Source organism: Vanellus vanellus, assembly GCF_965231255.1.
Source record: "Vanellus vanellus genome assembly, chromosome: 9".
NCBI classification, from domain to species: domain Eukaryota; kingdom Metazoa; phylum Chordata; class Aves; order Charadriiformes; family Charadriidae; genus Vanellus; species Vanellus vanellus.
Genome location: NC_138914.1, coordinates 22,965,961 through 22,982,114, shown reverse-complemented (window position 1 = coordinate 22,982,114; position 16,154 = coordinate 22,965,961). Strand labels below are relative to the sequence as shown.

General features: G+C 39.3%; 1 protein-coding gene across 1 annotated transcript in view; it reads right to left on the bottom strand.

Moving 5' to 3' along the window:
- Positions 1-14,532, bottom strand: part of SYN2 (synapsin II) — a gene marked incomplete at both ends in the record, with an annotated part of 194,440 nt that extends 179,908 nt beyond the window's left edge. The window contains one exon of the mRNA XM_082487583.1: positions 14,165-14,532. Coding sequence (XP_082343709.1) covers positions 14,165-14,532 — 368 coding nt within the window. The remainder of the gene's footprint in view (positions 1-14,164) is intronic.
- Positions 14,533-16,154: the final 1,622 nt, after the last annotated feature.

Sequence of the window (16,154 nt, the reverse complement as noted above, 5' to 3'; positions counted from 1 at the left end):
CTGTATAGTGGCATCTAAAAAGATATTTTTTTTTAAAGTGTATGAAAGATGATTGCATATTTATAATATTAACTATCTGATCAAAGCTGTTTCTAATCAATTTATTTTCCATTTACATACTTAAAGAACTGCTACTAGCCTTACAGTCATGGATTTTTACCCTGAGTTTTCAGGCAATGTTTCAGACAAAACAGAATTTGTCCTTGTTATGCAGAATAGTTTTATGCCTTGAACAGCTTTCAGGAAAATTTCCCTGGTTCACTGCAAAGAGAGACATACATATGTACATACATTTACACACATGCATATTAAGCCCTCTCCTTCTTGGTCCACAAAATGAAATTCGTTTTGTATGCTAACTAGATTATCAGTTACAATACACTACTCAAACACACATGCAGCAGAGACGGAGCTTGATATAACGCATGGTTGATCAAAGCCAACTTTTGCTGATTAATATCATTTACTTTGATTTATATATTACACATAATCCTATTTTCCACCATGAATTTTATTTGCTAAAGTCCCCAAACTGAAAATATTCTCTTCACATCTTGAGTAGGGTGTCTAGATGTAAAAAATTCCTAAATTATCTATCAAAACACTGTTCTAAAATACAGACTACTTAAAGAAATACAAAAGTATACTTTCTATTCTTGTAATAATTTGTCAAAATAGAAAGTTTTGAAGACTCCAATTAGTAAATCAAAAATTCTGCAGGGTACACATTTCAGCATATGGTAAGCATAGTAAACAAGAGAGAATGCTTAAAAAGTCACTCAGTTTCCTTTTTGCTTCTATTATTTTTAAAAAAATAACTTTATCATATATTCTAAACCTAGTAGTTATGATAATAGGATGATAACAATATCTAACTCACTACCTGTCCAAGCTACAGACTTTAAAAGACAACTGCATCTTTTCAATGACCCAGCATGAAAAGGTGAGGGTTATTTGTTCTGACAATAAGACAAAATCATATATGGAAACTTTATTATTCTTTTGTCTTCTTTTTTGGGGCAACTTCAGTCCTTGCAAAAGTGCTATGACAAACCTGCAAGCAAAACAGTCCAGTGCAGAGATCTTGGGTACCACTTACTGTGGTTGAACTATTGGTCCTCAATTCAGCATCTAGGCAGAGTGCCAAATAAGGTGACAGTGTCACTTCCTGAGACGTGGCTCTACACTTGGTACAATCAGCAATAAGATCACTCATCTATTACTGTATAACTTCATACGCATGGACGTAAATACACTATTATATAAACAATAATCTTATGGTTACAATTGGATATTGCAGATGATGTAAGATATGATGTTAGAAGAATCTCTCAGCTGTTCTGAGCAAAAATCCTAGCACCGACAAACACACTAAGGTTGAAATTCTTCAAATTCTTTGAATACTTTCATCAAATAATTGAAAAAAGGCCAGTAAAAGCAGTTCTAAAAAATTATTTAACATTTAAACATCATTGTCTTAGGTAGGAGCTCTAGGTACAAATAATCCTGATAACATATTGGAAAAGTTATGGCACTCTCTATTAGACTTACTGTTTACCTCTCGAAAATAAATGTTTTGTCAATATCAATTAGGTTTGCTTCCTTTCAAACACTCATTTGAAAGTTCACAAACTGGAAATGAGCAGTTACATGAAATAACTTGTGCTTTAAATCTTACACTAGTGTTTGTTAAACAGTTATATGCACAAAGTCTTCGTACCATCTTGACTGACAGTAGTTTGCCATGTGTTTTTTCAAAGGCTGAAAACAATACTGGAATTCTGTTCCACAGAAAGCATCATAAACGCACTGTTCTAAATCACCCAAATAAGAAATGACTAACAAATGCTCAGGAAAAAGCCTACATTAGCCCAATAACAAGCTACCTCAAGCATAGCAAAAGAGAAAATACAGATTTAATTACCATTGTTACAACTGAAAAATCACACGCAGCCTGGATTTCTACATCATTCTACTTTCCAAAGTACTGTTCTTGAAATATACGGACATTATCACCAAGGGACTTGGACAACTCACCTGAAAACGTAATCACACCGTAACATCTCATTTCACTCTGAAGTAGCATTTTACTCTGAAGGCTACTTGGGATCTGATATGTCATCAGTACACCACCTAACAGCCAAGGATTTGGGGATCTCAAATGCATACTTAAAACGGGTCACCTTATTCAGGAAAAACAAACAAACAAACAAAAACACAATAGAAAAAAAACCAAACAACCCAAAAACTTGATCAGCTGCCTAACTTTTTGGAAAGGGTTTCTAGTTAACAAAAGCCTAGACAACTACTGCAAGACTTAAATTGAAAAGGACTGCCAGTGAGATCCTCACTGACCTGAAAAGAACAGACCTGCAGCCTGCTTCTTCCCACACATTTCATGAACAAAGACCGATCCAGTGGAATTTATTTTAACAGAAATAACATAAACCTTAATACACCGTAATTATATTAGCGTCTCTTTTGACTCCTCCAAAGTATTACTAATGCCAAGAAAATTAATCTTACTTACCCTTTTGTATGTTGAATTGCTGCTAGTTCACACCAGATGTTTCTTGCTAAGTAAGAAAATGAATCAAAAATTCTAGAACATGGGTCCAACTAAAAGAATTTAGGTAGAGTACAACTTCATACAAAATACTGAATCTCTAAATTCCATGTCTTCTATCATGACAACTCATACAAGAGATTCTCCATGTGACCAGTCTTTAAAATAGCTGAGTGGCCTTCCAGCGGCACAATGAAAGAACCTCCTTTTATTCCAGTGCAACCCAATAGCACCAGAGCAAGAAAATCACAAACACAGAAGTATTATCTATCTGGACAACACCCATCAGTGAAAATTCCAAAAATTCTTCTTTTAAAAAATTATACATACATATATATATGCACATATACACACAAATACACTCTTCATAATGCTAGCACACTACTCCTAAAGCAACTTTTTGGTTGTTGTTTTAAGTGTAACACCTGCCTAGGTAAACCTCATCCCAAATACCTAAAAATATTATTTTATTCTAAAATTTTAGAAGTATTACTATAACCTCTATTGTCATTTATTAAAATATATTGTATGCAATAATTACATAAGACTGAGGAAAATTACTTTTGGTTATTGCTTCAAAGATAAAGGCCTCATAAAAGAAGTAATTTTTCCTAATTAAAAATATTCCTGTGATTTTTATTTACATCAAACAGTAGACGGCTAAGACAACAACTACTAAGTAAAACAAGTCCCGTAGTCACAGCACATTACATTCCGCTCAGTGGAATTGGACTTATTTATCATGTTTTATGATAAAACCTTTTTATTGCCCTTCCAGAATCCCAAATCTGAGATGATGGCTCGTCTAATATTAACCATTTTTTGGGTCCTACAAAGGAAAGAAACCTTTGAAATTTATTAAAGCTTTCTTAATGATGAACCACAACAAAATGTGCATATACACAGAAAACCTTCATTGCAAACAATCTTCAAAGCAAAATAAATCATTGAAGCAAACTACGAGGTAGTGAAATAGTGCTGAATCTTCCTCTTTGGAATCATCCCAGTTTCTTTAAACAAAATGTGAGGCTTAGAAGACTGACTGATCTCATACTGGAGTTTAATCTACTAAATCTGTATTGTTTCAGTAGAATTATAATCAGTTTTTATTAGTAAGAAATCATAAGTACTAAACAAGAAAGAAGGTTAAACAGAACAAAATGAAAGTTAAGCGCAGAGATATGTACACAAATACAACAACAAGGTCGTGTTGCTACCTTGTTTTTAAGCTAGGAATCAGCACCAATTTTTTTCTCTTTTGGAATACACTTTAAAGCATAAAACTAAAAGTAGGAGACATTTTCACTTCTGCTTTTTTTTTTCCCCAGGCTTGTTTTTATCCCTCACATACACTCACACACTCACCCTGGTTTCTCCTTTGAGAAGTCAATATTATCACAACAAGGGATCTTGGGGTCTGCCACAATGACTAACAGAAACTGATAAGAGTGTAGCTCCGCAGATTTCAGCCCCTACAAACCAGGCAATTCAGAGAAAAAAAAAAAAAAAGTCAATGTTTCATAAACAGTATTAGATTTGCAAGGTCAAAATGAAGAGACAAAGGCACTTCTTGCATGAGAGAACCACTTCCTTTTCAGAGATGCATGGAAAGAGTACCTAAACTTGCACTCAGTTCTGAAACACCTACCCAGAAAGTTACTGGAACGCAGATACTTTAGACTCCTAAAGACAGGGACACATCCACACACACATATAACTTGGGTTTTATTACTAGCTGCACCACAAGCTTTCTTTACGTCTTCATACTCACCTTCTCAACACCCACTGAAGTAATTATGTGCAGGAGCTTTCCAATAAGCAGCACACTGCTGATATTTTGCTTTATGACTGTTTATATTTGATTTGAAATTACATAAAAGCACGTTCCCCTATTCAAATACCTATTTAACAAAGAAACACGTGCTGCATATGACAACTTAGCTTATATCAGAAATGGGGAAGCCTGAAGGTTACTATTGCAATAAAGATGCGTCAGTAGCCTGTCAGAGGGTGCCCAACTCTGAAAACAAAGCACAAGCTGACTCCAGAGGATGTAATACTGCCACGCCTAATGAAATAAAACCAAGAGCCCTGTCAGCCTTTGCTGTGTCCTTGTTCCGATGCTGTTCAAAATGCGTCAATTCATTTTTCAAAAATGCACTACACATTCTTTTGTTACTATATTTCTTAATGAGTTTTATAACTTTTCTTGAGTGGTGGAAACAACTTCCTATTACAGGTTTAAATATTCACAAGGCAACTGTATATATTACATCTTTAAAGAAAAATTTCTACATTTTTATCGGTTCATTGTGAGATTCCCTAATGCTTGTTCACTCAGTTTATTTATGTAAAGGTGAGATTTTAAAAAATTAGGTTTTAGGACACAAAATATTTTTCTTAAAAGTCTATATAATTTTTGTTTAATCTATTTCTCTGCAATACATTTATAAAAATATTTTTAATATGGTATAATCTGTAAATAGGAAAAATTCATTAAATTAAAAGAATCTATTAGTTTATATCAAATCATTTTATGCAGGTGCTTTAGAATAGAATTAATATATTTAAAAGATTTTATCTGAGGCTCTGATTTTTTTTTATTATTTTAATCACCTGATAAAAATTCAAAGAAATGCATGTATTCTAAAAAAATTTTAATAACTCCTACTAGCAATCAGTGTATACGATAATTACAAACACCAGTAGCCAATTGGGATATAAGCCTATAGAGATCAAATGGTAAATCAAGCAAGGGCCAACATGGAACAGCCATTAGAAAAAGCTAAAAGATAGTGTATTTAATGTTTGGACCAAACCTGCTTTTTTGTAACAACTTCTAGCACCTGACAGGCAGATGAGATGGTTTTGTTCTCCCCACCTACTTGGGGGGGGCACAAAAAAGAGGTGACCGCACTTTATCAGACATCAAGCCCCCTCAGTTGTTTGGCTGGGATTTTTAAAATGAAAATAGGGAAAGTAATTTTATGCCTCTACTTGCACAAGCTGGGACTAAGTCCCTTATTTGCACAGAGGGAGGAAAAAACTTCTATTCTCCTGCCCCTACCTCTCATGTGAGGAGGTCACAGTAACTTCCAAAATATGGGCTGAGACCAATCAAACGCAGGTGCTGATGTGAAAATAACGAAGAGATCATTGTTCACACTCCTTCCCAGCTGCACTTAAGCAACAACACTGTGACATCTCACATGACATCTACTTACTTCAATCAGAGACACAGAGGAAGAAGGAAAAAGATGTGTGCAGAAAAAAATAGAAAGGTTCCTCAAAACCTGAAGTTTTGTGTTCTTCAGCAGTGCCTACTGGACCAATCCATTAATTAAATGAATCCCACCAACACTTGTAATTCAAACAGCAGTAGAGTAAGCAGGAATTCTCTGGCGGCCCTGATCAGCTATGCCACCCTGCCAGCTTGCTTGCTGCTGGGCAGCCACGATCACAGCACAAGCCCTAGACATCCCACAGCTGAAGTAAAAACCACCCAGCCACAGCTACAGCAGAGGGCCACCCCTGCTCTGCTTTAGGCACAACAGGTTTGTAGGCAAACCAGAAACAGCCTCTGCAGATTTAAGATTCAGTGTCTTCTGAATGAAGCATTTCTATCACTTTTGCTTGCAAATACATAAACAAGCATTTGACCTTAGTCACCACCTTTTTGTTACGAATCAGTGTGTTTGTCACAAGAGTTCATTAACATTTCTGTTTCCGCCAGGTAGGGACACACTTGTGGTGAAAGTGGGTATGGTAACGCAGACAGTTACACTTTTTGCAAAAGCTTAAACTAGTCTACAGTTCATGTTACCATGAATACCCATCATTACTTTCCTCCAGCTGGCTGTCTAAAAGCACACTAGCTTTTCTCTGAGAAGTTAAGTTCGACTCAGCACAGACAAAGCTGTTTAATTAGCAAAAACAGCAGTGCAATCAAGCAAGTATTTTGCATTCTAGACCAAGGTATGACACTGTCCTCCCACCCATGGCACCTGTGAAGTCTTATCACCTCATTCCACATATTTCTCACTCCATGAGGTAAGTAGCTTCATCTTGGAAGCACCATCATTATTCCAGGTAACATTTACTTCATCATTTATTGCTTCACTTTTTGTCATCTACAACATAGCTGCCTTTGCCAATTTACTCTTTTCCATTCTTTGCAGCTTTTCCACCTACTTGTAATTACCCTTTGCTGCTGCGTTCATCCAACGAGGTCCAGAATCCTTCTGTAGTGGTCCTACATCCAAAGCTGACTTCCTGTGTTTGTTGTTCTCTTCTTCAGACACAAGTTTATACTCAAACACATTTTCACTACAATCTTATCATAGTTTGTAATGCAGATTGCAGTGTATATCTACAAATGTATAAAAATCCAAATCATGAGTCCATTTCAATTTTATTAAAGGCAGATTTGTGCAGTTTAGAGCACTCACAATGGGCAGGCTGGCTGAAGAGCTAAAGGTGATAAAATTATGTGATATTATGTATGAATACTTCTGTGGGTGACTATCGCATGGTACTACTAAGAACCAGGTACTAAAAATGCTTACAGTGAAGTCACTATTTTAAGAATACATTGATACTGTGAGAATATTTAGCATCAATCTTTTGGAGAAACATGGTTTCAACAAAAATGCATACAGTCTTGCAGTGTCCCAAAGTGTTTACAGAATGGCAAATAACATCCATTTAAAACATATACAGCTCCAAATACAGTAAATCCTCTAGACACACTTTTTCAAGAAGTCTAATAGTATAGTATTTAATAACCTTTTGTTTCATACTGTTCCTATTTGAACAGATTACAATTTGCTCCTGGTAAATAATTATAAAATTCTGAATAGATTGTAAGTAGAATTTCTTATTTCACTGTGTCTAAAGTCTAAAAAGCAATTTGTTATTCCCTTTATCTCTCGCTTCAGCCTTATTACCTTGAAATATACCTATCTAAAATTCATTAATTATTTCCCTGCCAATTTCTCCATTTCCTTTCCATTAAGCCAAACTTCAGAAGAAAACATTGGCAAACACCTTTTTTTTTTTTTTAATATTACCTATCAACTAAACATGTTGTTATAGGTTTCACTAAGCTTCAGAGAAATTTCTGTGGTCTCTTCAGAGATAAAGGAGAAAAAAAAAAAAAAAAAAAGATTCACTCGGATTCTGAGCACAGGGTACAGGGATGGAATGGGAGATGATACCAGAGAAGAGTTTGCCCAAATTTATAGTCAGCATCTCATATATACTAACTTGCCCAAAATAATGGTAGAGCATGTAAGAGCTTGCTTAGATAAAGCAATACACAGAATCTAGATGACAAAGTGTTTTCCACTAAAAGCCTTTTTGTGTGTGTGTGTGTGTGTGTGTGTGTGTGTGTGTGTGTGTGTATCTGGTCAAAAAGGCAATCTCTATCACGTAGTGTGTTTTGCTATTTATACTAATATAGCCAAGTATTACACATGACAGAACTGTAGATAAACAGAAAAAAACTGCAATCTTTTCTTAGATCATCTTAAAACACTAGGACACACGTTGTCTGGTGCAGAACTCTATCAGCTAGCCATTTCAAAGAATCAACATGAAATACAATTTGCACAAGATTGCTGTATGCTACAAATTCAGATTTCTTAACACATTACGTTACATATTTAATTAGTCCAGCTGCATGTCCTTGCTCTCATGTTCTTGCCCAGCACAGACTTAACAAAAACGGACAAAGAACAAGTAACACAGCTCAGTGAGCTACACTTCCCCCCCTTCAAAACGTTACCTTGCTTTGCGGAAACTCACGTTGTTTCACCTGTGTGCCTGAGTGCATCCTCCCAGCTGGCAGAGAGATGCGTTGCTTGGGCTTACAGCAGCCCCTGCTTACGCCTGCATCTCTCCTTTATGTTGCTACTTTGATTGCAAAAATGCAGCGCTCTTAGTGCAGAGTTGAAAACTGCAGTGTGTTCTGGGAAGCAGTAATGATCTAACAACCTGGTTGTAAGAAGCTGTCTAAGCACATACTGTCTTCATCTAAAATCTGGTTGCCAGCTACTTTTTTGGAGCACCAGGAGCTCCGTCCAAAGGCCATAGCCAGAACTAGACTGCAACATATCCAAATTTTTGTAAGATTCAGATGAAACTTCTCACAAAGATAATTTTGAAATGTGAGGGTTTTATATGAAGCAAAAATTATAGAGAAACCAAAGTAAAATCTTTAAGATTTAAGAAGATTTAAGATCTTAAAATCACTCTTGCTCAGTTTCAGGGATTTTAAACAACCTGTTGCCTTCTTTGAAAGATTACAGTGTTACACCAAAGGCAAGGCTGTTTTTCCTTTAATATTAGGCAAAAACCACAGCAGTTCTTAATTAGCATTTAAAATTAATAAAAGTAACTTATTATGTCTTTTCTTCCTATATAAAATACATATATTGATAAGATTACCTTTTCTGTACACTCATTGCCTGAAGGTATATATCTACACTTCGCCATTTGGTCAGTCTTAAGAGCTTAGACCTTTCTAAAACTCAATCTCCTTTTACCTCTGCAACACAGCTGTCCCTTGCCTTAACTTGCTTTCAAAAACTTCTCACCTTCAGCCCCTGAATGAGTGAGTGCCAAGGGATCCTTTCAATCCCCCTCCCTCTGTGCAATCACTACCAGTTCCCTGTTTGCCCATGCCCTGGGTTTCCCTCCCCATTTTATATCGTGGCTTCACACTACTAGCAGTGTGCTTTGCAATGCCAGGAGGCTGGCAAGAACACTGTCCTAGACAGTGTCATGACAGAGGACTAGAGAGAGCTCTGGCAAAGCAGTTGCCCTCATTTATGCATTACTAAAATCTAAGTGACACCCTCTAAAACTGGAAAACTCGCTAACCAAAGACCTATACTGAATACATTAAATACTGCAGTTAATAAATCAACATATTACTATCAAATAAAATAAATCAGAATTCTAGTTCAACTGGAGTTAGGAAATACTAATTAGTTATGCACAATTGAACCATCCCTACCAAACAGAAAAACTACAATGAATTTTCGTTGTAGTATGCAAGGTGTTTGGTAGTTACTTCTACATAAACCAACCGCACACGTATTTTTAATTGAAACTGTTTTCCACCTTCTAATAAACACCAAAAAAAAAAAAAAAACAAGAAACCCATTCTGCTCACTTCAGTAAATTTTTGTATTATAAACCAGGATTTTTCTGCACTATGACAATACTGTTCATATTAAGAACATTTTATGATAAGCAATGTTTGCCCATAAATGATTCAGTAATTTTAAAACACAAAGTTTTCTCTTCATATAGCATTTGTCCCAGCCATTTGGAAATTACCTCTTGGGCCTATCACAAGATGATTAACTACTACGGCAGTAAACATTACAAGAAATGCATAATTCTCAGGGAATAAAAGAAAGTGATACTTATAACAAGATTTGTACTTAAAAATACAAGAACAAAATTTTTCCACTTGATTCTTTTTATAATTTCATCACTACTGCCAATGAGTTTTATTCAAGCTTTAAAGCACGACAGACAAAGCGATAATTAGTTTTCAATATTGAAACAGCTTTCTAAATATTACACATAAGCTTTTAATAAAGATAATAATCTATATACACAGTGTTTTGGCACCTTGCCACTGATGTATGGCCTCTAATCAATTGCTTGTTCAGCACTGAATATTCAGTACATTTTGTACACAGAACAAAATGGTTATTTTCTGAGGAAATTAAATACATTTTAAAATAAACTTAGCTAGCTGAAAATTTTGGACACTTAATGCACGCCAGTAGCTAGGAAAGGAGACTTAAAAGAGAAGGTTAAGCAAGATGCCTAGGTTTTAATCTAGCTCTGTCACTAGCCTCTTGGGTGTCCTTGAACAAACTATTTTACTTCTTAGTTTCCTCCATTTGTAAAGATATCAACAAAGATACCTAAAGCTGCAAAACAATCGTTGAAGTCTATTACATAAAATCACTATTAAACTTAACAAGTGGTTCTTGAAGGTCTCCCTTCCCCAACAGATCCATAAGGCATCTATGAATCAGACACTTTTCCACTACATCTTTAAATACCTTGTAAGGTTGTCAACTAGATGTGTTAACTCAGAAAAGGGTTCTGGATCTCAGTGAAGGTATTGAAAATGTCTATTCACTATGCAGCTGAAAACTAAAATAATGTGACATTAAAATACATAAAGAATAGGCCAGAAAATAAAATTTGCTTTTCTAGTGCCTTTATATAAATTAATAGTACTGCTCCCTTTGTGTTTGCATTACAGGTCACTCCTTCTTTATGGTGATATTCTAGAATGACAGAAGTTTTCAGAGATAATTGGTGAAAATGATCGCTAGCTGTTTGCTTTCACCATTGGACCAAAGGATCATTTATTGTCTAAAGTGACTAAGAGAAAGTATTCCACGTGAACCAGAACCAATGAAGACCACTTGTAATGGATTTGTCTCTGGTAGTTGACTACAAGCTTTAGTCTGTTCCCATTTTTCTCCTACACTTGCCATTGAGGCATGTATAAAGCTACTAGCTGGTAGAAAGTTTTTGATATCAGCTTATTTTGCAGTTCTGCCTTTCGTAGAAGCCCTTAAAGGTCCCTCTCATCTATGTAGCTGCAAGTTTCCAAAGAACCTGTTGGAAAAGAATTGTCTTTCACAGCTCTAACACATCTTTGATTGAGAGTGTTACTGGAGAAGAGAGGATGGTTTGACACGATGACTGCATTTATCTTCTTTCCTTAAGAAGTCAAATAATATAACACGGTAAAAAGATACGAATTAGGACAGGTAAGTTAATTTTCCCATTTTTCCTCTATCCTATGCCTTAAAAGTAAAGAAATTGAAAAGTGGAATTTCAAAACTTGTGATAGGACAAACTTCTTAAGGCAAGAAAATGATAAAAGAAGTCACCGAGATCAAGAGAAAAAAATGCAAGCAACAGCTGAGCATTTATTTATATGTAGAATATCCCACATGATTCCATTAGTGACAGTAATAATGTTGGGTTACTAAATCTCAGACTTCACGTATGAGTCAATCTCTAATGGAAATAAAATATATTAAAAACAAAGTGTCTTTTTGCTACAGGTAAGAGTCAATATCCTTTGCTGACAGAAGAACATGCTTAGTGCTTCCTCTGGCCCTTGCTAAAAAGAGGATACTGAATTAGCAGGATGTCAGTGTGATCCAGACTGAAATGCTTTCATTTCTATTGAAACTGCAATCCAAAAGCAATACTTACATTTTCAATTTAAGACAAACACAATGCAGCTCAAAATGTTACACAAACAAAAGCCCAGCATATGATCTTCCTCTCAGGATTAACATAAATCAACTGGAATTGTTTCTTCGGAGGTTCTAAGAGATATATTTAGTACTGTTTTCCTCGTTATTGACAGGGTTTGGTTTGCATATCACATGACAGCAGCTCTACACACCTCATCTTGCTAAACTGCACGTCAATGCATCATACCAGGCAGGGTAGCTAGCGCAGTAGCCATCAGACCATTGAAATTCATCTATTGCCACTTCCAACCTTTCAATATTTTTTTTTTTCAAATTACCATACATATTCCATTCCAGCCCATATAGTCAAATTCTACAGCAGTTCAATACATGTCAGTATGGTCATCCATACTTCCAAAGGTATGGAACAAACTTTTTTGTATGTATTATCAGAATACACATATATATATTTCAAAATTTATTTTAAAAACTTCAGTTACAAAATGATTAGCTTTTTGGAAAGGAAAGAGGCAATAAAACAACAAACTGTTCCTTCTAGAACCACTACATAGTCACATACTATGAGAAATAAAAAAATAATAAATAAATAAATAAACGAAAAGCAAGCAGGCATGAGTAACCTTGTGTATATTTGTGACTGCATCTAGTCTCCTACCTGGAGTGCTATTGGAGGTATTCACCATGCAGAGGTTTAAAAGCTTTGCTATTGCTGACAGATTGTGTTAATTTGGGGTGCATTTATCAAGTACGTAAAACACGACATGTTTATAATACACAGGATGGCTTCGGTAGGCACAGAAAAATTCTACCAGAAACAAACTTTATGAACATATACAGTTATTTAATTTACCAAGTAAAAAATCACCACAGAATATTAAACAAGTAGATGCTTCTGCAAGGCAGTGAGCTGTGTCCATGGATGCATCTCCATGACGTAGGTACAGAGGCTGTCTTAGTCCAGCAGATACAATAACCTTGTATTTAAAAAAAAAAAAAAAAAAAAAAAACAAACCCACAACCACCAAACCAACGACAGAAGAAAAAGCCCCAAAAACGTAACAGGTAATGTTATCTTAATGTTAGTAACATATTTGCTATAGATAAAGGCTTACATTTTTGTGTCAAGTATTTTATTGAAGTACCATTTTAAAGCAAATTGTATCAAATCATGTAACTGTACAAGTCCATCTAGACAGTACGGCCATAAATTAGAGATGCTGACAATAAAATCACAAACCCACAATCCATTACTGAATGATGTCAGTGTTATAAAAACAGACTTAGTTTACTACGTATTATTTTAAGGCGCTATTAAGACCTTATATACTGTAATTAGCAACAACGAATGAGGTGATTCACAGCTTGAAGCGTAAACACACATTACAAGGAAACAAGTTAGCGAACGATTGATAGGCATACATCCTTCCTATAAAACACAGCATCCAGCAGAGTCATACGTGACAAACAGGTCTGAAAAAGCTATAACCTCTCCTACTGGTAGCAGCCAGGCAGAGGACGAAATGAGTTGACATACAAGTTTTATGATTTGTAAATCCCACATTTTTTACGATGATGGTGGAAGCAAAACACCCACCCCAAACAAAACCTGCGAAGTTAATCAACCTAATGGCACAAATTTACAGGGCTAAGGTAAAACTGAGGGCTGGTCCTCAATATCCTGAAGGACCTTCACCCAAACGTGCATTTTAGACGCTGCAACAGCAGCAGTGGGATCTGCGTGAAAACAAGCCCGCTCATAAATATGAATTAACACACGTAGCGCTACAACCACCCGCAGTTCAAAACAGAAATTCGTGCCTAAGACACCTAAATGCTACCTGAGCCCCTACACGAGCTCTTTATTTCGCTAGACAACACAGGATGTGCTTTTTCAGGGCGGTAGATATGTTTTATTTAGTGTTTTGATAGGAAACGGCTTTCATTCCCAGTCAGGAGCCGCAGGGTTTGCTGGTTTTGTGCTCCATCTTCCAGTCCGTAACGCTCCGCTTCATCCCCGCGGCTGCCGCCTCAGCGAGGCCGGGCGGCGGGAAAGCACTGCCCGGCGGCGGCCGGGGGGGACACACACACTGCCCGGCGGCCCTCCCGCCGCCCGCCCCGGCCCCCGGCCCCCGGCCCCCGGCCCCAGCCCGCCTCCCCCCCCCGGGGCCCGAGGCGCGCCTGACCGCCCCCAGGTGAGCCCACATCTGCCGGGGAAGGGAGAGCGGCGGCTGAGAGGGGACGGCGCCCGCGGGGTAGAGGGACCGCAGTGTGAGGGAGGGGAAGGAGGAGGAGGGCGCAGAGGGGCATGCAGAGGCGCGGGGGCACCTACCAGTCCGTGTGCGGCTCGTCGATGACCAGGAGCAGCTTGAACTTTCTGCCGGCAGCCGAGGAGACGGCGGAGGAGGGATCCACCAGACCGGCCGAGGCCGCCGTCTGCTTCACGGCGTTGGAGAGGGAGCTGAAGAAGCTGCTGCCCGTCGACTGCTGCGGCTGCGGCGGCTGCTGCTGGGGGGGCGCCGACTGCGGCGGCTGCCGGCGCTCCGCGGCCGGGGAGGCAGAGGCAGGGGCCGCGGAGGCTGAGGGAGGCGGCGGCGGCGGCTGCTGGGGCTCCGGCCGCTGCAGGTCGGTCATATAGCCATTGGGCAGGTTGGCGATGAAACTGCTGTCCGAGAGCCTGCGCCGCAGAAAGTTCATCATCTGGCCGGGCGGGAGAAAGGCGAGGCTGTACCGGGGAGCGGGAGGCGGACGCGGCGGCAGCGGGCTCCGCGATCCGCAGGCGGGCTCGGTCGCAGCCCCACTGCCGGCCGAGGCGGGCGGCGCTGCCTTCTCCTCAGCCGCGCGGCCGGCGCGCGCCCGCTGCCCCCGCCCGCCTCTAGGGGGCAGCCGCGCGCGGCGAGCGTGAGGAGGGCGGCGCGGGCGCGCGGAGCCTCGCTCCCGCCCTGCACGCCCCCGCGGCCCGGCGCGGTCCCGAAGCGGACGGGCGGCGGCAGCAGCGCAGTGACCGGGGCCGACCGGCTCCGGCCCTCGGCAGCGGCTCCCCCCAGCGCTGCAGCCCTCGTAGCGGGGCCGTGCGCGGCGGCAGGCCCTGCTCACCGGCCCGCCGCTGCCCCGAATCCCGGCCGTTCCCCGGACCCCTGCGAGCGGCCCTCCCGCAGCTGCCCCCGGCCCGACGGCCGCAACGGTGCAGGACCCTGCTCAAACCTTACATCCCCCAAGCGTCAGTGAAATGTCTTCATGATAAACAGTGGGGGTGGTTCTTTTTTTCATTAAAAACGCCCCAGACAGTTCAATGAAGGTGAAGTGCTGCATAGCGTCAGCCAATTCTACGTTGTGAAGGAGAATTACGGGGGCATTTTCACATCTTTAAAAGCTGTAGGCTTTCTTTAAGAGTAACTTGAAATCTCTTTCCCCTCGAGTTTTAACATAAAATACATAATTCAGCCTTTCTTTTACGCCATACATTTTTATCTGAGATACGCATAGCTGCAAATCCTTTCGCAATTGATCTCTACGGGCCATACTGTGTGTAAGGGGTGGTCCAGGATCATACACCTTAAATTGATGCAGCAATTCCTTTTAAAGTTAGAGCTTTGATAAAGCTTTCCTGATGCGAACACTCTCACAGCTTAAAATTTACACGTTCAAGGGTAGAACTGCATAGGATTCTTTAATGAACCACTGAATTTAGAAAAGTTCATCTATCAAATAATGACAGAAAATTAAGTAAAACATCAGGGCTGTTAAAAGACGCTTACATTTTTGACACTATAGGCCATGGGGGGGGGGGGGGCAAATGTTCACTCTGCCGAGCCCCACTACAGACCACAGACCGATACGGCTTTTTGCATTAAGGGCACAGAAAACGTAACCAAGTGGAACCAATCCTGGGGTTCGGCTGCATCGGGGTGTTCCCGTCGCTTCATCAACCCGCGGCCCATGCTGCCAGCAGACTTACATCTAGGTAGATAAATTTAGGTCCAGTGAGAACTAGAGAGAATAAATTGCTCTCCGTAATGTTAAAATATCTTGTATGTAAGCACAATAACTCAAGTCATCTACAGCACATGACACAGCAGCGAGTCGTTGGCAGACAGAGGTAGAATACAGCACTTCGCCACCGCAAGTGCACATGTGTTATTTCTACAGATATTACACGCACAAAGATGATAAAAATGACAAGATTGAGCAATTGTTTCATTCATCCTTGCTTGAATAATTGCAGCAACAATCCCCTCTCCTGTCTCATCTGAAAAGCAGGCGGCCAAAGGAAAGAAGGCGGCTCTGCTTATACTTTTCAAAAGATGAGTTTTTATCGGATA